The sequence below is a fragment of the Pelobates fuscus genome, chromosome 2 (genome assembly GCF_036172605.1).
Source record: "Pelobates fuscus isolate aPelFus1 chromosome 2, aPelFus1.pri, whole genome shotgun sequence".
Taxonomy (NCBI): domain Eukaryota; kingdom Metazoa; phylum Chordata; class Amphibia; order Anura; family Pelobatidae; genus Pelobates; species Pelobates fuscus.
In genome coordinates, this window is record NC_086318.1 from 68,665,968 (window position 1) to 68,689,396 (window position 23,429).

At 41.3% G+C, this 23,429-nt stretch overlaps 1 protein-coding gene and 1 long non-coding RNA gene across 5 annotated transcripts in view; both read left to right on the forward strand.

Annotated features, from left to right (window-relative positions):
- Positions 1 to 23,429, forward strand: part of PPP2R3A (protein phosphatase 2 regulatory subunit B''alpha) — a 191,941-nt gene that overhangs the window by 158,240 nt on the left and 10,272 nt on the right. For 3 of the 4 annotated variants that reach the window (XM_063442241.1, XM_063442239.1, XM_063442240.1), the window contains 4 exons: positions 12,906 to 13,169; positions 16,261 to 16,364; positions 18,577 to 18,679; positions 21,165 to 21,239. In XM_063442241.1, the coding sequence (XP_063298311.1) occupies positions 12,906 to 13,169; positions 16,261 to 16,364; positions 18,577 to 18,679; positions 21,165 to 21,239 (546 nt within the window). Of the gene's footprint in view, positions 1 to 5,547; positions 5,983 to 12,905; positions 13,170 to 16,260; positions 16,365 to 18,576; positions 18,680 to 21,164; positions 21,240 to 23,429 lie in introns of those variants that run through there. The other variant, XM_063442242.1, reaches the window with a different exon arrangement.
- LOC134586612 (uncharacterized) overlaps positions 1 to 23,429 on the forward strand; it is an 880,984-nt gene that overhangs the window by 101,801 nt on the left and 755,754 nt on the right. The window lies entirely within an intron of this gene.

Genomic DNA, 23,429 nt, shown 5'->3' on the forward strand with positions numbered 1-23,429 from the left:
TCATGAAACCACTAAGGTTTTTTGTTTTCTTTTAAAATGTATTTGTTCTTGAAGTTAAACTGTGCTTTAATAAGCTTGGATTTTGTGCACTTTCATTGACTACTTCAGGCCCCCCCCCCCCTTGTTTGCTGACAGCATTTGTCATATTGGAGCTGTTGGCAGATCATATTCCGTGGTTACTGTGTGTCCCTTGGGTGACATATTGCTGACATGCTCAGTGGACAGCTGCCGTGTCCCTTGAAACAGACATGCCTTTATATCGGGGCATCTTTAGTGAATTTACTAACTTGTTTAGTATTGGGTTAGCTGTCTCATTAATATTATATATAATTTTAAAGGAGAAATAGGGTTTTTTTTGTAATACCCTACTAGTTAAATATTAAATATGAATAGAATATTGAAAATGGAAATATAATGGGTATTTTTTTTATGTCTAGGATTTCAATTTATTTTTTAAAGCTATAAAATTACAAGTTGTGAATTACAATTTCTTTTTAAATCTTTTTTTTATTCTTTATTTTTGTATCCAGTCGGTCCTCTCACACCTCGCCCCTCTGCCAGTCCTTACATTGGCTCCCTGTATCCTATAGGAGTCAATTCAAAGTGCTAACCCATACATTTAAAGCACTGAACAATTCCAGCCCCTCTTATATCTCTTCACTGATCCAGAGGTATGCCCCTCCTCGTACCCTCCGCTCTGCCCGCGACCACCTCCTGACCGCTGCTCGCACCCGTACGGCCAACTCACGCTTGCAGGACTTCTCACGGGCGGCTCCTCTCCTATGGAATAACTTGCCTACTGCCATCAGACTCTCCCCTAGTCTTCAATCATTTAAGAAGGGCCTTAAATCCCATCTCTTCAGGAAAGCGTATGGCCTCCCAGAGTAATCTCTCCCTTACATACCTGTCCCTATGGGATAGTGCTTTGCTCTCTCCTCCAGCTCTGCTTCACTCCTACTTGATATTTCCTATCCTAATGTTTCTAATACCCCACCTCCTATAGACTGTAAGCTCATTTGAGCAGGGTCCTCTTCAACCTATTATTCCTGTAAGTTTTCTTGTAATTGTCTTATTTATTGTTACATCCCCCCCTCTCAAAATATTGTAAAGCGCTACGGAATCTGTTGGCGCTATATAAATGGCAATAATAATAATAATAATAATAATAGTGCAGAGTGAAATACATGTTTCAGTGGTAAGACATAGCATAATGGAATAAAAAAAGATAAGACTTGGGTAATCATGGTATGGTGCACTTTTTTGTGTATGTAAACGAAAGAACATAAAGCGTGGCATAAGCTAGAAGTTGGGTAGCTATACTAAGATTATGGTATAGCATGCAATATTAAACTGGGTAGTAGTAATGCCGCTGGGTACTTGTCACTAAATAAAACCATGTGAATATAAGTGTGGAAGTCTCTCTGCTCTGCATACAGGGCTACTTATGATGAAGCAAGAGCACAATCACCTAAACTTCATACCACGCCACCCACAGGCCACACTATGAGGTATAGCTCCAGTCCAGGTATGATGGCAACGCTCGCTCCCAAAGTGTACAGCGAGGACAGCCAATCTTCAAGTGTGCAAGCTGTGCTACTTCTGCTGCACCAGGGTTCTTCATCGCCCACCGCCCCGGCCTCAAAGTGAGTTATGGCCACACGTCCAAGGGCCCCACTATGCCTCTCGGCAGGGTCTCGGATCGGGGGAGTTTTGGGCGTCGGGTACCTGGGCGGCTGTCGGAGGTTAGCTCCATTTGTAACCCCAGCCCTGAATGGGACTGGTGATCCGAAATGGTGGCACAGGTTACAGACTCTTCAGGCTGAGCTTTGGGGGATGGTCGGACATAGATGCGCTCCCAGAACTCCTGGCAGAGCCTGTCAAATTGCGTGTCGAATATGCCATCGCTAGACATTAAATCCCTGCATTGCATGATGGTATATAGACATCATGCAATCTTTCAGTGGTTAAAGGACCACTCTAGGCACCCAGACCACTTCAGCTTAATGAAGTGGTCTGGGTGCCAGGTCCAGCTAGGGTTAACTAATGCCTCGTTTCCACTGAGCGGATCGGTTCGGGTTGGTACAGTTTGGAAGGTTTAAAATGGACCAGCCCATTCTGGTGAGCGTTTCCACTGCAAGTCAGACCTTCAGGGCCATGCAGGGTTTAGAAAAAATGCTCTTCCTGTCCACCAATCAATGGATTGTATAGTAGTTCCGCCCTAAACGAACCGTTCCATTTTCTATGGCCCTACATTTGAAGCAGGACCCTGAATGGATTGGTACGGTTCGCTTGTATGGACCACTTTCATAATGGAAACACCCAAAATAGCGAACCGTACCGAACTGAACCGAACCGATCCGCTCAGTGGAAACGAGGCATAATTGTTTTATAAACATAGCAGTTTCAGAGAAACTGCTATGTTTATCAATTAGTTAAGCCTTCCCCCTAATCCTCTAGTGGCTGTCTCACTGACAGCCGCTAGAGGCGCTTGCGTGATTCTCACTGTGAAAATCACAGTGGGAGCACGCAAGCGTCCATAGGAAAGCATTATGAATGCTTTCCTATGTGACCGGCTGAATGCGCGCGCAGCTCTTGCCGCGCGTGCGCATTCAGCCGACGGGGAGGAGCGGAGAGGAGGAGGAGAGCTCCCCGCCCAGCGCTGGAAAAAGGTAAGTTTTTACCCCTTTCCAAAGCCGGGCGGGAGTGGGTCCCTGAGGGTGGGGACCGGGATATCCCAGACCACAAAACAAGCTAGGCCCCATGGCAGGACAACTTAAGTGCTTGGTATTTCATGCCAACTTGAGTTCCCTCGTGTTCCAGTGGGGGTTTAAGCAATCGAAGATTATTGTGTGCTCAGATCTGTCGGAGCTAACACAAGACACGTGTGTTGTGCTCCCCCTTCCCCCCCCCTCCCCCCCCCTGTGAATTATGATTTTAATGCTAAAATTACAACTTTAATCATCATCACCAGAAGCTCTGATCTGAGCCAATCACAATGCTTTCACATAGGATTCGCTAAGCTTGTCAAGGAGGCAGATCAGTGGCAGAGCCAGCACAAGCCAAACAGAGCCCTGGCCAATCAGCATCTACTCATAGAGATGCATTGAATCAATGTATCTCTATGAGAAAAGTTCAGTGTCTCCATGCTGAAGGTTGAGAAACTGAATGTCAGGAAGCACCTCTAGCAGCTATTTGAGGAGTGGACAGTGAAGGTATCCCTAGACTGTAATGTAAACACTGCATTTTCTCTCAATAGACCGTTTTTACTGCAAAAAGCCTGAAGTAAATGATTATAGTCACAGAATCCAAAACTGCTCCTAAAAAGTATATATTTGTATTAAGTACATCCCCCTGGCTATTTAACTAAGCACGTATTGCCACTTTTCATTTAGCCATTTTATGACCAACCTTGGTCGAATCAGCTGGTTGTATTTAATTTTTTTTTTACTTTTTACGCTTATTTTGGAATATGTGGAATTTCACAGACCACATGTGTCCCACTAGTATAATAGTATATATTTGTATTCTGCTGCTGTTCTTGTGTAGAATAATGACCATTATGTATATCTTTGCCCCAAATCCAACTCCTACCTCAGAGGGATTCCCTCTACGGACATCAGAGGGAATCCCCTTCATTCACAGTGCAGTGCTGTTTAAATGCTCTCTACTGGGTGATTGCTGCTTCAGAAGATCTTACTCTAATGCTGCCGCTCTGGCACATTGTCCCTGTGCTGAACAGCTGTGCGGAGGTATGCAGGGAGACCCTGACAATGTCTATTCACTGGATTTAAATGGCTATGTGCGGTGCTTACTCTGAGTGCTGCACACAGCTCATAGTACTCCTCTGACAGAGGAGGGCACTTGTATCGAATCATACCTGGGACTCCCTGGTACCAGCAGAGATTTAGTTGTGCTGGTTCTTTTAAACCATGACGGTCTATGCCATCGCTAGACATTAAAACCCTTTCCTTGGAAGGCATGCAGTAATAACCAAATATTTATGTAACCTGGTAATGCATTAATAATTGGAAGCATAATAAGATTTAAAAAGAACACACATACAGCGGTTTGTGAACTAAACGCAAATGTGCTTTTACATTTTTGACTGATGGCATTTCATTCAAAACCTTCTCGTGGTTCACTTTACTCACCAACAACTGAATGGTAACCAAGTTAAGGAGCTGGGACTACAGCTGTTAGTAGGTAAGACTGGTACGCAACATGGAGGTAAAAGAAGACATCATGCAAAAAAGAGCTCTGACCTAATGCTGGGTGTTTAATGCTAGCCAAAAAAAAGGCAGGCTTGTGTCTCCCTTAATGTTTAGAGTCTGGAGAATACCTAGAGAGCCCCTGTGTATTTCCATACCTTGCAGAACTATAACCCTAAATATGCAAACATGACCATCTATATTTACTTGCACATTACCTACTTATGTGACCTTCCATTCTACTCCTGCGATACAAGGGAACTCTGAACCGAGGATTCATGTCCTCACAACTAAGAGCCCTGGATGTGTTCCTATGAGAACTCGGGGACACCTCAAACCCACCTCCCATCTCCATATGCGATAGGTCTGACAGTGGAGCTCAGGATTTCATTAATGGAAAACGGAAACTTCTTCAAAGCCCCAGCAAGGACAAGACTGGCATAGTGACAGGTGCATCCTATATTTAGGACTCCAGGATTCTTTAACAAGTCAGCACTGAATTCCCCTTTCTTTCCATTAGACATGCATTATCACTGTATCCCGGGCCCTTTTGACACAAGGCTGTCTGTCATTTTTGAAAGGAAATCCATAGAGCACAAAGAGAGGAGCAGTGGTCAAGCAGTACTTTAACTTGTGTTTGAAGTGGTGTGACCCATCATGTAAGCTATCTCTTAAATGATTTTATTGCCCTGCTCCACTGTCAGTGTATTTGAACGCTCTGGCTTTAGAGGTAGTACGTACCTCACATGAATGCTTCCTGTACAAAATGTAGGCTTGATACAGTGTTTCACGGTCTATCCAGTTTTAACTCTTTACATTACGTTACTCGGGCTTCTAAAGCATATGTTCGCCTCCTTAATTATACATAAAGACTTGTTCAATACTTCCTTTGAGCATTTGAAGGATGAGCATCATTATTTGAGAACTGATACTTAAGGACGGTATAACTGCTGAGCAGTTCACCATTACGATCATGAAAAAATAAAATAAATGTATATTCTCCGCCTGGTTGCAAGTGTTGTAATATAACTTCTCATTATACACTGTTACAAATTGTGGCACTTTTGTTGTTGTTGTTGTTTTTTCCTCTCTCGATTGGGTTGGATACTTTAGCTCACGTGTCTCTTAGTTGAATTTGCTTTTTTGTGAGTATGACCTTTCAAAACATTGAGGCTTATTAAGTAAACACAGGCAGGGAAGAATCTTTATACTGAATGTATTTGCTCCAAAGCGTCTAAGTTTAGAAGCAGCCGGCAGCTTGTAGGTGCTTCCTTTCCCAGAATCCCTCCCCAGTGCTCTCCCCCCCAGCAGCCCAGGCCAGCACTGGCTGTCTGTCACACAGCAGCACTAGTTCGAGGTCATGTTTCCTAGCAGATTGCTGCAGGGGGACTTCAGTGAAAGGCTCTTCTGTTATTGATAGTTTTGGTGTGATTGGGACACAGCAAGTGGAGGTCTTTGTTGTACGATGCTGGGGCTTTCTAGCACTTTGTCGTCCTTATATCCGACCCACCCAGCCTTCTTTCCAAAAGGAGTTTAAGTAGGGGACAGTGCCTTAAAATATTTTACCTTTTTAACACTTCCTCCTTGCTAAGGACTCGTTTAGGAATTAAGAGGCTACCCTGGAGAAATCTGGTACCTCAAGATGATGATAAAGGAGGCATCGCTGAGGAGGGATCCTGATTTAAGGGGGGAACTGGCATTTCTGGCCAGAGGCTGTGACTTTGTGCTCCCCTCACGGTTTAAAAAGAGGATCAAGTCTTTTCAACAAGCTCAGGTTTGGAACTTACTTTCTATGGGCAATAGGGAAGGTAGGGTTTGCATAATATTTGTTAACAGTCGTCATAGTGTGCTTGTTTTTTTTTTTTAATTCATTGTTTGATATAAGTTTAGAATAATAAAGAAAGTTGTCAAACATACAAATTTGCATAATATTTGAATGTTTTATTTCTCCTTGCATCTGATTGACTTTGTCATAAATTAGTGGGAGTGGTTGCGTTGCACCTAGAATGAACTAGGGGAGGATCAAAGTAAGTTAATATTAGATAATATGTTGGAGGGTTCTGATTGAATGAGTGTAACATTAATTATGGGTGGTTGGAGTTATATCTGGGATGGTTAAGTGTTTTTAATAGAGCAGTTATGGCATTGGTTAAAATAATCTGCAGGGTAGTGAACATAATTGTGGGAGGAGCTATAATAGATGGTAGCACTTCTAAGAGGTGCTGTGAAGCATAATTCTTACACGAGCGACAGAGTGGATTTATAAGATGATTAGTAGACTTAAAAAGAAACGTATTAACATGGGATGCCTATATTGGCTCCAGAGGGATTTATAACTCTCTGCACTGATTAAATTAGCTATGGGATAAGTAATACAATTGTATTGTGTGGGAGATAATATACAGCAGTTTGGGGATAATTTAGAATTGCGGTAGTGTAATCAATGCAGTGGTGGGAGATGTTAAAATGTGTAATTCTGCATTTTAAAGTATTGATTGGTTTAGGTAAAGGCACAATGATATTACACCAGATAAAGCAGGTTAAAGCTAAATTATTAGAGCACTGATGGGAGAAATTGTAATTCCTGGTTAAGTACGGTCGAGAGGAGCTATAAAGCATGAATATTAAAACTGTGATAAGAGGCATTATAAGATTCCATAATTAGAGCAGAGATGGGCACAGTTATAAAATGTGATCAATAAAACAGAGATAGGAGGAGTTTATGGCACAGTATTGGGAGGAGCTAGAAGGATAAAGGAAAATATATTGCTACAAAGTTTCAAAAGTGAATGCTAAAACGGACACTGTAGGCAGTATGACCATTTCATCTCTTTGAATTGGTTACAGTGTCTGAAGTCCATTGGTGCTGTCCCTCCATTCGGTGTTAAACCATTTTCGAGGAGTTTAACATTGAATGAGGGTCCGTGGTTTCTCATAGCCCTGCCCCCACTGGAGGTGTGGCTAAGGCAGAGATTTCACACTTCCTTGAAGCCATATCATACCTGAATGTGCACTGTGAGGCTTATACAGTCAGCACAAGGAGGACAAGCTGCTGAGAATTCTTGTAAAGCATTAAAACATTACAAACTTTTTAATGCTGGGGGGAGGGATGGAGTCACGGAACAGACATCATAGCCAATAAGATGAAGCAGTTACAGTGCTTACAATGTCCCTTTAAAGGAAAAATGTCTAATAAAATGAAGCATTTGCTGCAAATGTTGAATAAGAAGGAGGTAATGGATGCATCGATGATGTCATCTTTTGTGCTAGCACAGCCTGCTTCCTTGACATTGGATACATTTTACCAGTGATGGATGACCTTCTTTAATGACAAGACACCACTAGTCTAGTACATGCAATAAGTTACATTTTCAACACAGTAAAACATACTTTCAATAGGAAATCTATGAGCAGAATAGGTATAATCATTACTTTGCAAAGCTTTGTAAAATACTTTGTGTTACTGGGCTAAAATCTACTACTGAAAAATTAATATTTGTTCTCATACTGCACCAAACTCATATATTAATTTTAAAATTCAGAAGAATGCAAATTGGATTTACCATATTTAAGATCTGAGGAAGAGCTGACTGTCATTGCAATACGTTAAATGCTTCTTACATAATATTGGACATTAATGATATTGATTTTGAACTATCAGGTGGATAATACCGACCAAGCGTGAATTAAAATATAAAATATGTTTTAAAGTGCAACATTTTAGAGGAAGACAGTGCTACACCCACCTCTAGGAAAAGCTTGCACAGGCGCATCTTTCCTGCACTTCGGTTCTGACATTTTTAGACTGCTGACTTCCCTTTGACCGTATGACATCTTCACAGCCACCAAGAAGCAACGGATCGTGAGCTATGGAGAAGCAACCATGGAGGTGGAAAGCGGACACTATGGTGTGATTTCTTTTTTTTCTTCTTTCCCTTATTAATTTAATAGCTACACCTTTTTAAAACATTTCTGAGAAGCTTGCTATATTTCTTACCGCTGTTAGGGTAGTGTCCATCATGTTACCAGTACTGGTCATCGTAGTCTTTTGTCAAAGAACGGAACAGTAAAATTAATTCCCGAGACCAATACATTATCTTTGTTTACATTCAGTAAGCACAAATAACTTTTATCATTCTTTTTTTAACATTACAAATGAATGATAAAGGTATCTCTGTTAGAAGTTTTCCCTTTAGGGAATAACCCAAGATTTGTAACAGAGCTGAAAACCATATTCTTAAGTAGGCCTGTGGAAACATTTTCTGAGGAAACAGGTGAACAAGTATGTGAAACTACAGCTTAATGGGTTGTTTTTTTACATGCAAAAACTTTGAATACTTTAATGGCAACAATAGCAGAAGAAAGTAACCTGGAGATTATTTCACATAAATTAAAGGACAATGCAGCAATGTAATGTGACGGCTTTAATGTGACAATTTGCTCCAAAAGTAGATGCATCAAAAGGATAGATTACTCATAGATTACCCATACGTCATAATATATTTATGAATGCTAATCGGGGTCCATGACATGCTTGAGAGGCAAAGCTGTTCTGTCCAATTTCTTTGGGTAAGCTATTTTATACACCCACAGCTTGATGAGTTGTACCATATTGAAAGAGTGAAGTAATGTAATTAATCTGTGAGACTCTAAATTTAAAGTACCCGGGCCAAATGGAATTCTTCTAAAATCTTCATTGTTGGGTGAACTTGATTAACAAATTAAAAAGCCATATATTGTATATATTGTATTAGTGACTATTTGCCTTTAACTGAAGTTGGCAGAGTATCTGGAGTATAGTATGCAGTGGGCAAAGCTCACAGCTGGTGAGGAGCTCTGCATGCCATGTCTACAAAGAATGTGCACACAGATGCCTTGGAGTCTATAAATAGTGACCAGTGGACACTGTCAAGCTTTCTTGCAAATGCATAACTATCACAGTAACTTTGTGCCAAGTTACAGATCAGGCCCAGACTTGTTCCTTAAGTTTCCAGTGGACTTTCTTCAAAATGAACCCCAAAAAAGTGTTAATGATGCAACTGGAAGACTGCCAGCAGGCCTGCTCTAACAGTTTGGTAGTAATTTATTTCCATATAAAATGTGATGGGTATCCAATAAGTTAGCTTCTTCCTTTGGAAGAGGGTGGATAAAATGAGAGAGAGAGAGGGTGATCTAGCGGTCACCTTAGATTTAATACATTGAGTTGTGGATGCATGCAGTTGACTTTCAGGAGAGGTGGTATTAGATGTAACTGGATATCATATGAAGTAGTTTTAAAATAACAGTCCATGCCAATCCCTTCCCCCATTGGATTTAATTTAGCCACTGTCAGATTTTGGCCTGAGCAAAGAACATCATGGAGGTTGGTTTATTTACAGACCAAAAGTCCAGATTTAGATAGCGGGATGAAAACCTTGCTTTCCAAAATATTCATCAGATAGTGCCTGCAGCTTGAATACATAGTGACTTCAAAAAATGATCTTAGTAGAAGCTTTGCAATCAGTTTGTTTCAACCAGTGTTTAGTGGAACTTGTTCACCTGGTATTAATGACCCATGTATGTCTAACTGACCTAATAAACCAAATTAAGAGAACTCACATGCACCAAGTGTGTTGCATTAGTTGTTTAAAAAAAAAAAAAAAAAAAAAAAAAAAAAGGCATATATTAGCATTCCTAATCAGCTAAGTTCACATAACACGTGATAAAACCAGTGTGCATACCTACTGATTTAAAATATATTTTAACACTAGTAAAATAATTTGTATTAAAAAAGTTTCTAATTTGTTAACAATTGGGGTTCCGCCAAAAGTTAAAAAAATAAAATGGCTGCGGGCGGCGAGGGAGCAGTGAGCCGTGATCTCCCTGCTCAGCTCCCTAGCGCGCACAGCAGTGATGCCGGAGCCGGACTATGTTGTCGCACCGGCATCACTAAGAGGCGCGCAAGGGAGCTGAGCAGGGAGATCACTGCTTCCTCGCCGCCCGGCACTCTGCTCCACTGGACCCCAGGGACTCCAAGCCAGCACTCCTAAAGGTAGGAGGGCTCGGTGGAGTAAAACGTAAATAATAAAATAAAATTGTACGTGTGTCTGTTAGGGAGTTTCTATGTGTTTGTGTGTCTGTCAAAGAGTATATGTGTGTTTGTCAGTGAGTGTGTGAGAGTGTATGTGTTTGTCAGTGAGAGTGTATGTGTTTGTATGTGTGTTTTTCAGTGAGAGTGTATGTGTGTCTGTCAAAGAGTGTGTGTCTGAGTGTGTCTGTGTGTCAAGGTTTGTGTATGTGTCACTGTGTGTATCTAAGTGTGTGTGTATGTGCCAGTGTGTATCAATGTGTGTGTGTGTGTGCCAGTGTGTATCTGTGGGTGCAAGTGTGTGTATATGTCACTGTGTGTATCTGAGTGTGTGTGTGTATTTGTGAGTCAAGATGTGTGTGTCTGTGTATCTGAGTGTGTGTATCTGTGTGTCAATGTGTATCTGTGTGCCCGTGTGTGTGTGTGTGTGTGTGTATCTGTGTGTCAGATACATATACACACACACACAGAGATACACACTGACACAGAGATACACACACTGGCGCATGCAAGCACAGATATACACACCTTGGCACAAACCGGCACATGCAAACACAGATACACACACACACACACACACATATAAACACTGTGTGTCAAGGTGTGTATATCTGTGTCAGTGTGTGTTTATCTGTGTGTCAGATTCATACACACTGGCACATACAAACACAGATACACACACTTTGACACACAGACACTGTAGCGGAACCTCTTTTTGGCTGTCCCATCTCTTGTTTTATTTGTTGGCACTGCAGAGGTTTTTCATGCCTGGATTACACAGATTTGCATTGCACCGTCTATGGACATACTTTGTTCGGTATACGAACAAAGTACCGAACAACCGGACCACCCTGATGTACATTTATTCATGTAATTTACCTCCCTGATCGCTTCTCTTATTCCCTTTGTTCATACGAACTCGCTGCTGTATCCCCTGGGTGGCCACCATTTCGGCAGCTGAACACGTGAACAGCGGTGTTTGGTCGTCGAGTGTCTGGAACTCAAAACGTACACTCGACTAGCCGAACACCGCTAAGACCTCCAGGACGGCAGAAACTACCAAAAGGAACTCACAAACTGCCCGTCATTCGGTAGGATGAATCCCACAAACTAGGGGATTCATCCGGCTACCGACTCCATTATGTGTGGCATAGCCTTTCAGGAGTTTTGGGGCACGAATAGAGACCGACCGCAGGGCCAGATTTCATGGAACTAATTTCGGCATCTTTACCCATGCGGTCGGTCAAAACTTTACCTTCCTATAACTCCCGAACCCCTGGTCTGATCTGGGTGATTTTTGGATATGTTTCTCACCCAGATCAGGGCTACCAGGGGGTACCATAGGTATATCACACATATGTGGGGTACATCTGGAAAGTGGGGAAATATATGTACAGTATATTGTATTATCTGTTAAGCTAAGGGGAGGAGATGTGTGGGCGGTAACGTCGATATGATTGGTGTAATTGATGTGAATCCCTCCCTTGCATGGGAGAATCTCATAAAAGCAGGAATGTTGCCATTAAACTTTAGTTCTACTACTGATACTGTGTCGTCCAGTGATTGGGAAAGATGATGGGATATTATTGGATTGTATTGCTGACTGTGCTGGATATTCTCTGGGATTTACTACTTGTTCCGGCATCCTCTGGATATATTGGTGGAGTTAAGCTGTGAGAAATCAGCTCTCCACTACAGACACATACATACATACACATACAAACTGTGTGTCAAGGTGTGTGTATCTGTGCTTGTATGTGCCAGTTTGTGTGCATGTATATCTGTGTGTCAGACACACACACGCAGACAGACTGGCACATACAAGCACAGATACACACACCTTGACACACAGTGTGTTGATACACTATGTCAAAGGGTTCCACAGGGAAAATTAATTGGGAACCCCTGCTCTAATGTATTTTTTTAAAGGCCATAATATGGAGATGATTTGACATTTAAAATGGTTTATGCGTACAATAAACTGGCATTCTCAAATTTATTGTATTATTTTTTTCATTCATTTATTTTGTACATTTATTCCTGGAAAGAACCAACAGTCTTCTCTGCTGCTGAACTCAACATTCCAGTTTTATGAGGTGTTCCACCAACCAGTGTAGGTATAATGATCGCAATTTAATTTAGCACAACTGATCATTCATTGAGAGTATGAAGGGAAGCCATATTTACTAGAGGAACAGATATAGCAAACTTTAAATAACAAGTCGTATATCCGTATGCACAATACTTGATTGCTCGGTGTGTGAAGAATGTGTTTAGTTAAATATGCAGGGTGTACAAAGATAGCCCCCACATTTTGCACAGTCTCTTTATATGGTGAAAAATACATGTTGAATAATTAGATGGCAGGTGTGCGGTTAACATACATCATCTATCCTGGATAACAGACTTGCCTGGATTAGTAATATATGTCTGATTATATGTTTCTTCTTAATCTACCAGGAATTTTATTTTTCATATTAATTATCAATTTGGTCTGTGGATTGTGTTTTGGTAACTGCATTTGAATATTGCATTCAGAGTTTATGTATTGTAAATGTCATTGGACCTTGGAAGATGTTGGAAATATGACATGATTATATATCGCCCTTATTCTCTCTAAATCTTTGCAGGTTCAAAACAAACAAGAAAAAAAGCCTGGTACCCCGCCTCCTGTTCCAGTCATCACTCCCCCTCGTCCAGCTTCTCCTCCACCTGCCATCAACAAGGTCATAGTAGCACCCCCCATAGCCATAAACATTCCACGTTTCTACTTCCCCAAAGGCCTCCCCAACTCCGTTTCCACCAGTGAGGACTTGATCAGTAAGATTGAGGGAGTCTTTTCAAGCATGGAGGAAGAAAAGGCGGATATCTATGAGATGGCGAAGATCGCAAAGGTAAAATGCCAGCAAGCCTCTGCATCTGAAATGACACTCCCTATCAGCCTAATATAATACATGTTTATATGTGTAGAATTTAGGGACCATACAGATATCCGTAGGAAATAATTCGAGTAATTCGGGAGCCAGGGAAAAAGGTGCATCTGCATAGCTGTATATAAAACAAGCCTTGACATGCACAGTAAATAATGTTCAATTCATTATGAGCAACACTCTCTTAATACGTAGAAATGATATGTATCTAACTATACTAAAAAGAAAAAGGGAATGAACAATCCTCTTTTATATAAACACTTTCTGAGAACCTTTTTTTCTTATGCCGAGTAATGTAATCAGGATAGGGACGTTTGTGTACAGAGGTGCGTAAAAGTGGAACTGTCACTTCGACGTTCTATGCATTTATATTTATTCTTTTGAAACGCTCCTCCATGGCCTCTTGGTTCCCAGCAAATTAAGCTGCTCTGATTCCCATCATGCTAGTTTAACCCCTTAAGGACACATGACATATGTGACATCAGTGGCGTACATACCAGGGTCGCAGGGGTCGCGGCTGCGACCGGACCCGGCCCACCAGGGGGCCCGGCCGCCCCTGCGACCCTGTATGTAGCCACTGGGCCAGCCTCTTCTCCTGGAGGGCCCAGGAGCCGGCCACCTCCGGGCCCCCCGAGGCTGGCCCTGCTTACACCCGGCGGGCAGTCAGTCAGGCTGGCCGGTGCGCGAGGGAGCACTCTCCCCTGAGTGCTTCCTCTTCAGCTCCCTCTTCAGCTCCCTCGCGCACCGCACTGATACCGAAGCCGGAAGATGACGTCATCTTCCGGCGCCGGTATCATTACGCGGCGCGCGAGGGAGCTGAAGAGGAAGCACTCAGGGGAGAGTGCTCCCTCGCGCACCGGCCAGCCTGACTGACTGCCCGCCGGGTGACCGCCCCCCAGGAGCCCAGCAGCACCACTGGACCCCAGGGAATCCCCTCAGCACTCCAAAAGGTAAGGAGGCTGGGGGGATTAAATTAAAAAAAAAACATGTGTAAGTGTGTGTGAGTGTTAGTGTGTGTGAGTGTTAGTGTGTGTGAGTGTTAGTGTGTGTGAGTGTTAGTGTGTGTGTGAGTGTTAGTGTGTGTGTGAGTGTTAGTGTGTGTGTGAGTGTTAGTGTGTGTGAGTGTTAGTGTGTGTGAGTGTTAGTGTGTGTGAGTGTTAGTGTGTGTGAGTGTTTGTTAGTGTGTGTGAGTGTTAGTGTGTGAGTGTTTGTTAGTGTGTGTGAGTGTGTGTGTGTGTGTTAGTGTGTGTGAGTGTTAGTGTGTGTGTGTGTGTGTGTGTGTGTTAGTGTGTGTGTGTGTTAGTGTGTGTGTGAGTGTTAGTGTGTGTGTGAGTGTTTGTGTGAGTGTGTGTGTGTTAGTGTGAGTGTGTGTGTTTGTGTTAGAGTGTGTGTGTCTGCTAGTGAGTGTCAGTGAGTGTGTTACTGTGTGTCTGTTACTGAGTGTGTGTGTGTGTGTGTGTGTTAGTGAGTCTGTTTGATGTGTGTGTGTGTGTGTGTTAGTGAGTCTGTTTGATGTCTGTTAGTGAGTGTGTGTTTGTCAGTGAGAGTGTATGTTTTGTGAGTGTGTATGTATGTCTGCCGCTGAGTGTGTCTCTGTCAGTAAATGTGTGTGTCTGTTAGCTAGTGTGTATGCATTTGCTCGTGAGAGTGTGTGTGTGTCTTCAGCACTTACCTTTCTCCAGCGCCGGACTCCCATGGCGCTGGGGATCTCTCCGCCTTTCAGCTCCGAATGCGCATGCACGTCAAGAGCCGCGCACGCATTCAAACCGCCCATAGGAAAGCATTACTCAATGCTTTCCTATGGACGTTCAGTGTCTTAAAATGGCGGAAGCGCCTCTAGCGGCTGTCAGTGAGACAGCCACTAGAGGCTGGATTAACCCTCAGTGAAACATAACAGTTTCTCTGAAACTGCTATGCTTTCAGCTGCAGGGTTAAAACTAGAGGGACCTGACACCCAGACCACTTCATTGAGCTGATGTGATCTGGGTGTCTGTAGTGGTCCTTTAAGTGTGTGTGCATCTGCATGCACTGGCGTACATACCGCGGTCGCAGCCCCTGCAACCAGGTGCCCGCCGCCATGTGTTGCTGCCCTGGCCCGCGCAGAGTAAGCGCGAGGGGGGGGGGGCCCACGGATCAATTTTCGCACCGGGGCCCCATGGGTCATGTGTACGCCACTGTGTGACATGTCATGATTCCCTTTTATTCCAGAAGTTTGGTCCTTAAGGGGTTGAAAAGCAAGGGTTTGAGGTAGAGACTACATATGTCTTGATGGCACGTGAACAATGCCTGATATGCCACAGTAGGTAGCTTTGCCTTTTGCTATTTTTCCCATTTTTCAAGATCTTGTCTTTGAGTAAGTCCTGTGTGTGTGTGTGTAAGATGCCAAGGCTTGGTGAAGCTGTTTCGGAGTTGCAGTGTGCCTGGACTTTATTTTGCTTTTTATTTCATTTTCGCTGGACACAATGCGGTTTTGGAAGCTGTGTCCAGATATCCCTGTAAATAATACTGGTAAGTTTGCTGCAGATTTTTATTTGGATCTATATATCAACAAGTATGCCTGAATGTGACTGACGTTTAGGAGGGTTTCCCTTTATTGCCATTTTTCAACATATAGAAAAAGTAGTTCTTTTAATGTCTTATATATAAAACTTTTTATTTTATGTGTTAAAATGTATTTTGATAGTAGTGAATTTTTTTATCTATTATTGATTGATTTTTTATCTATATTGATATGGTGTTCATTGAAAAAAATCACATTAAGAGCGGTAAAAAAAAAATGGAGCAAAGTGTAATTATGGTGAATAGTGTTTTTGGGCGCTGTCCTTGTCCCCTTTCCTTTTTTTTAAAAGCTATTTTTAAGAGGTTTGACAAAAACGGAGGCTCTCATGGTGCCTAACATACAGTGAACGTCTGCATTAGCCCATGAAACTTTGGGTAGTAATCATATGCTGTGATACCCATTCCCCAGTGGTCTCAGCCTGTCACCTTGGTGCAGTTTATGTTGAAGATGCGCACCAAGCTATCCGCATATTCAAATCGTGTGTCTCTTCAATAGGTATGTGGCTGCCCATTGTACTGGAAGGCTGCAATGTTCAATGCAGCTGGTGGAGAAAGGACTGGCGTTGTATCTGTGCATTCATTCATAGCAATGTGGAGAAAGTGAGTATAGTCCATTTTGTTGTTTGTTTGCAACTCGCTACAGAGAATTATAGGCACAAATAAAAAGAGGTGATAATGGCCCTCATCAAAATTTAAACTGTAAGTGTATCTTTCAGGATAAACATACAGTGTAGGTTATGTTCATACAGCAATGTTGCAAAGTTCTAAAAGTAGGAAATCAATAGAACATTTCTTTTGTTTCTACTGTGTTCATTCTAGGTTTAGAACTTTATACTAATGGATCCAAATGAGAAGACAGGCATACAATCTCTATATTAGAACATGCATGATGTACAAAGGACATCTACGGGAACTGTGCTATTTTCCTCTGTTCGAAATTTCAGCTCAAACATATCCAAAATCATACTATGATTATTGCAACCAACTTTACCCTCTGGCTGGGTGGTGAGGGCTACATGTCAAAATACCTTTGTTAATTGGTTACTCCAACCATGTTGTGGTTATGATGCAGGGGTATCCTGGCCCAGTTCCCTGTTAATGGGTCATACCGGATAATAACTGTTTACTCTGTTACCTGAGCCCCAGCTTCAGCTGACCAATGAATGGCATACTGTGCACATTTTGCACTGAATTGGACTCTCGCACCGTGATGGCTAATGATATCCCATGATGCTCCTGGAGGTGGAGTTACAGCTTGGCAGCAGAAGGAGAAATCTCCATACCCACTGAAGTGGTGATGGTGCTTGTAATAACCCTTTAGTAAGATACATTCTGAGGAGCAGATACATTCCACCCACACAGCTATTGTGGACATTTTTGAGACTACTATAATACATCTACCTTTACAAAACCCTATGGTAGCTCAGTGGTAGATACTATACTTTTCTAATTTTAAATGGTTACTCCAACCCTTTGCACAGAGGGGACCTTTTTGGTGTAAAACACCTTTTTGGGCGCTATGAATGAACATCCCCCCTCATTTGTTTGCAGAATAATTCGCAAAACATTTTTTTCTTAGTTACCTGTAATCCAGGGTCAGACGAATACCTCCGTCTGGAGTCACATGGGTTTCACATGGTCCTATGACAGGCTACTCATTGAGAAACCTGTGATTGGACTGTTTCACCTACTCAGAGCACATGCGTGGGAGTGGGGAGGTGGAGGGAGGCGGAAGGGAGCACACAGTGGGTGGAAGGAGAAGGCTGCCTTCCCCTTGCAGGCGCTCTGCCTGCACAGGTGAAGATTATCACATCTGTCGTCAACAAGCTGTGTGTGCTGATGACAAATGTAAAATATGCACAGAATTGGCAGAACAGAGTTACAGGTTGTCTAACTCAAGAGTGTGGAGGGTGCAACTAAGACACACTGCACATAAATACTTCTTTAACAATGACCATTTCAAATCCCTAAATTGGTCATGGTGGTTGGAGTAACCCTCAGAATATCTAATGAAACTGTTTTGCAAAACAAAATCAGTCCTGAAAATGCCCAGTCGCTAGAAAACCCTATCACTGTCAAGAAACTTTCCTCTGAATAAAAACATTCTCTTTAGGAGCCCCTGGAGGAATGGTGTCTGCTTTTATTTTGTTTACTTACCCTAACGTGTGTATTATCTGCACTCACATGTGATTTATGCTCAAAAATGCTTTAGACTTGAGAAAGAGAGGATCTCCCAAACATTCCTCATTCCAAAACAAACAAAAACCAAGATACAAATTTCAACGGTATATATAATCACTTATGACATTGTTCTAAATGCCATAGCTCATATTCATACTTTGTAATGCATTGTACCTCTTGCTCTTTCAATACATTTTGAATGATAAAATAGGGCATCCCTAGAGAAGCCCTGTATGGTCTGTGGGATGCGTTGCCTTGCTCAGCATAACTGCCTTTACCAAACTCTTGTCTGTATGTTTGTTTTTCTAGCAGGGAATTGGGTTTAACAAATAGTTTAATGCCCCTGTGATTATTATTTAAAACCCATACATAAATAATGCAGCTGTAATGGATGTCTGTTTTATTAACTGTTTAATTATCAACTATATTCAGACTTGAAGCCTGTTTTAGTGTTTACGCGAGCATGTTGATTTAATTGATTTAGTGATTGTTGAAAATCTATTTTTAAAAAGTCATGTTATTATTATAATTTTATTATTTATGTAGCTCCAACAGATTCTGTAGCGCTGTATAATGGGATGTTACCCCATTGATTCTCTTTACTAATGATTGACTACATTTTCTGATTTAGGTTACTACAAATTTGCCATGATGATGCTTCAAAATTCATTTACCTCTTGGCTAAACCAAGCTGCAACTACTTGGAACAAGAGGATTTCATCCCCCTCCTCCAGGTAAGGAACCCCAACTTTTATACAGTATGACACTTCTTATTTCTCTTCACTATGTACTGGAGAACAATGTATTTGGTATTTGTTTCTGTAAGCGCAATCCATTTTATTTTTTATATTGCTTGCTTAAAGGATCAACCCTGTGATTTCACATTGCCCTAACCACTGGCCTACACCCATTAACCATCAAAGCTGCTGCCACATTTTCTGTATAAAATGTCATAGCCGTTTTGGCTAGAAATCTACAGTTGTAATCACAATTATTCAACACTCATGGAAAATCAGGTTTATTGTCAAACTTTACAGAATTTCATCTGTTTGCAATGAACAAATCAAACAAAAGCAATTGAAATAGCTCAACACAACGCATGCTTTAAGTAGGTTCCTCAAATTCAACTGAAAATGCAACTTATAATAATGAATTATTCAACCCGTTAATGGCAATCATCTTTAGTAGTTAGTAGAGCATCCTTTTGCTGTTATGATCTACAAACAAGATGAATAGCCATACAACAGCTTCTCGGAGCGTTCCTGAGCTCATGAGCAATGGCCTCTGGTTTATTAATATTCTTGGGCTGCAACCGTCTTCTTCAAACCCCATCAGAGATTTTCTATCAGGCAACTGTGATGGCCACTGTAGAATTTTCCAGGACTTCTTCTGCAACCAAGCCTTGGTGGAATTTAAGGTATGTTTGGGATCATTGTCTTATTGGGAGGTTTAATGACCCCAAGCTTCAGCTTCCTCACAGGCGTCATGATATTTTCTCCTAGGATTTCCTCAATGAATCTATCTTGCCTTCCACACGCTGCAGTGCCAGAGGATGCAAAGCAGCTCCAGAGCATCACCGAGCCACCACCATGCTTAACTGTAGGCAGAGTGTTCTTTTCAGCGTATGCTTCATTCTTCTTTCTCCAGACGTACCCTGATTCGTTGGGGTGAACAGTTTGTTTTTATCGCTCCACAAAACAGAACCCAAAACTTCAGTGGCTTATTTAAATGATTTAGAGCATATTGGAGCTGACTTTTCTTGTGCTTTTGGGTCAGTAGTGGTGTATGTCTTGTAGTTTTGTTTAGTACTCGCCTTGCTGTGCTCACTGAAACCTCAGAATCTGTTGCCACCAAGTCTTGCTGCAGATATTTTGCAGTCACTTGAGGGTTTTTCACAACCTGCCTTCTCAAAAAATTGGTTGCAGCTTTTTCTGCCACCATCTAGATAGTGCACCTACTGTTCCTTCAACTTTGAACTTGCAAACAATGCTTCCAACGGTGTCTCTAGGAACATTCAGTAACTTCGCTAATTTTTTTTGTATCCTGTTCCTTGTTTGGGAAGGGCGATGATCTCTTCTCTTAACTTTGTGGACTATTTTTTTGACTTAGCCATAATTTTAACATGCAGTCAAACTTGACAATCAACAAACCCCTAACCAGTTCAGGTATTTTATGTGTTCCAGCTCAAGCACACCTGGTGCAACCAATGAAGCCCTTGATTATTTGCATTAGGTGTGCTTGAAACAACACCTATTTTGCAAAATGGTGTGCTGTTGTGAGAAATTCTATTCAAAGTGTTGAATAATTTTGAGACTGTAGAAGTCATTATAAGTTGCATTGTCAGTTGAATTTGGCAAAACCACTGTTTGTGATGAGCTATTTGAATTGCTTTTGTTTCATTTGTTCATTGCGAACAGCTAACAATCTGTACATTTTGACAATAAACCTGATTTTCAATGGAGATTTAATATTTTTTATTACAACTGTATAAACTACTTAATTTGGTGTTTTCTATTGAAGTTTAATAATTTTGGATTGAACCATGAACTGGAGGACATGGATTAAGTTATAGGAAAATATTGAACTAAATGCATGCAATGTCAGAGGAAATAGAACAGAAGAAAAAACTAAATTTGGTAGAGTCACAGCCTAAGCTGAGTGTATACTGGCCTAAATACAGCAAACTGCCCAAAATCAGAGTTGTTTCCTGTATTCGAGTTAATGTTAACAATGCAAGGGTCACAAAAACGAGTAAGCTGAACAGAGTTAACCAAGGACTTTCTTTGAAGTGGCTCAAAAAGCACAAAAATATTTTGCCAATCTTGGCTATTTTTTGTAATAGTTCCAATGAACTACAATGTTTCCATTATGTAAGCTCTATGTGAGAAATTGTAATAAAAGCTATGTCTGACTATATTAAAATAGTTGTGCTTGCATTATTGGTTGTAGCTTTAGTTATTTAATTGTGTGTGTTGCTGTAATCCTTTAGGAGTGTTTTTGATTATCTGACATCTTGCATACAGTATTCAGGAATAGTACATTCCTCCTTCTCACCATCACCGTCCCTAGAAGGTATAGTTATCCATTGGTTCACGTTCTGATAAGTTAACTGTAAAAATTAGATTGTGTGATAACCAAGCCTGGCCCAAAAACTCCCATTCTGTCCTCCAGACGTTTACTTCATTTTCTCGTGCAGTATCATATTTCTTTCTCTTTCAGGACATCGTAGACACACATCCTGGATTGACCTTTCTCAAGGAAGCACCTGAATTCCACTCACGGTACATCACCACGGTGGGTATGCATCCTTATGGCTTCTTAACAGACGTGTGAATTGTAAGGAATTCAAATAAAAGTTCACATTTTAGCTCAAAACTTTACTTTTTCCATTTTGAATATACATTGAATTCTCAGCAGATCACACCTGAATAACCCTGTCTGTCTTTGGGTAAAGATTTGATATGTTAAATCAATGTTAGAAAGAAGAAAGTCTGAGTTTACCTTCCTAGTACTGAACCTTCTGCATGATTTAAGATGAAATAGCGTAGAGAGGTAATTTTGAGATTGACCTAAAGGGGCACTATAGTCAGCAAAGCAACGTTAGCTTAATGAAGCAGTTTTTGTGTATAAATAATTCCTCTGAAGTCTCACTGCTCAATTTTTTTGCCATTTTGGAGTTAAATCACTTTTTGTTTGTCTGTCACTGACAATTTTTCATTAAAACAAATTGTTTAATTTTCAATGTTAACTTACTTTAAACATTTTTATCTCCTGCTCTGTAAATTGAACTTTAATCCCATACAGGGGGCTCCTGCAAGGTTTAGTAAGCTATTAACAGAGCATGGGATTAGGAATTCTAAATTAAACAGAATTTTCAATAAAGGAAGTGTAACCATTAGATGACTCTTTACAGGAAGTGTTTAGGAAGCCTGTGCAAGTCAGATGCAGAGAGGTGTGGGTAGGGCTGCATAAACAAAGCGATTTAACTCCTAGATAGCAGAGAATTAAGCAGTGAGACTGCATGCGCATGATGTATACACTGCTTCATTAGTCTAAAGATGTTTTGGTTACTATGGTGTCCATTTAATGTCTGTGTGTTTTAAAAATTAGTTCTCCATTTGCCCTCTGGGTGAGCATATACTATACAAGTCCCCACCTACCAAAAACAGTCTTTTTCAGAGCACTGGCTATCAACTTATATGAACACTATGTTGTTAGGAGTACAAAGCTGTATATCTAACACTATAGTGTCCCGTTGCCCCAGCCGTGGCTATCAAAGGGTTACAAAAAAACAAACCATTTTTTCACTTGCATTACTCCAGCACCAAAGTCCCTTGCCACTGGCTCGGTCTCTGCTGATGTCATCGCTAGGGGGAACCTAAGGTGTATATGCGACGAGCAAGAATTAAGCCTTCCCAATAGGAAAGCATTGTATCAGTGCTTTCCTATGGGGATTTAGAAGACGCTGGACGTCCTCCTGCAAAGCGTGAGGACATCTAGTGTTGTTTCGCAGAGTTAAATTCCATGAAACAGTAGGAAGCACTGTGATACTTATTGAATCAAATACGACAGCCAGTCCTAACCTTGCAATGAGAACATTACAGTTTCTCTAAAACTGCAATGTTTTCAACCTCAGGGTTAAGAGGACTGGGACACAGCACCCAGACCACTTCAGTGAGATCAGGTGGGCTGGGTGCCTATAGTGTCCAAATAAGTAGCTGTCTCATTCATCTTCTCTGTTGAATTGAACTGCTGACATGTGCCGTAATACAAATCTCATAAACCTCTACTGCCCCGATGTTTATTGGATATAATGTGATAGCATAGAAAATAATGGGAAAGCTGGGATTGGCTGATAGCAGCTGCTTCCTAGTTTCAGGAGAGCTCACTGCTGGAATATATAAATCCTGTTACTTGTAAATGCGGGAATTTCAAAGGTATTTATGTATTTATTCAGATTTGAATGTGGTGTATATAAAATTAATTAACAGTCATCTGCAGCTGGAGAGTCCCTTTGATTTAAAATAGTGAAATGAGGCAGATTTTAGAAAGAGAATAGGCTTTATGATGCTATCTTAAAACACTGCATTACATTACAGTAGTGTTACTTCACATCTCATTCCAGCTCCTTTAATAGCAGCACCGCTAGGGATAGGGTTACAGGGACTCATTGTCAGTGTGCACGCAGCTGACATCACTGGAGTTAGAGTACAACATCTGCATTGTCAACATGAGTTCGGGGGGGGGGGGGGGGGATAATAATGCACCATCATTATAGTATCCTGTTTTAAGGACATTTGCTATTTTAAAGTTGGAGTGCTTATGTTGATATCTTTCCTACAAAATAAATGCTGATATCTTTAACATCCAGTAGTCCTTGATTAAAAAAAAGTTAAAACAGTGAGTTAGAACATGTACAGAATTCAGCAATGTCAAGGTTAATATGCTACTGTTCCTTACTGCCCAAGTATGCTGGAGGATTTT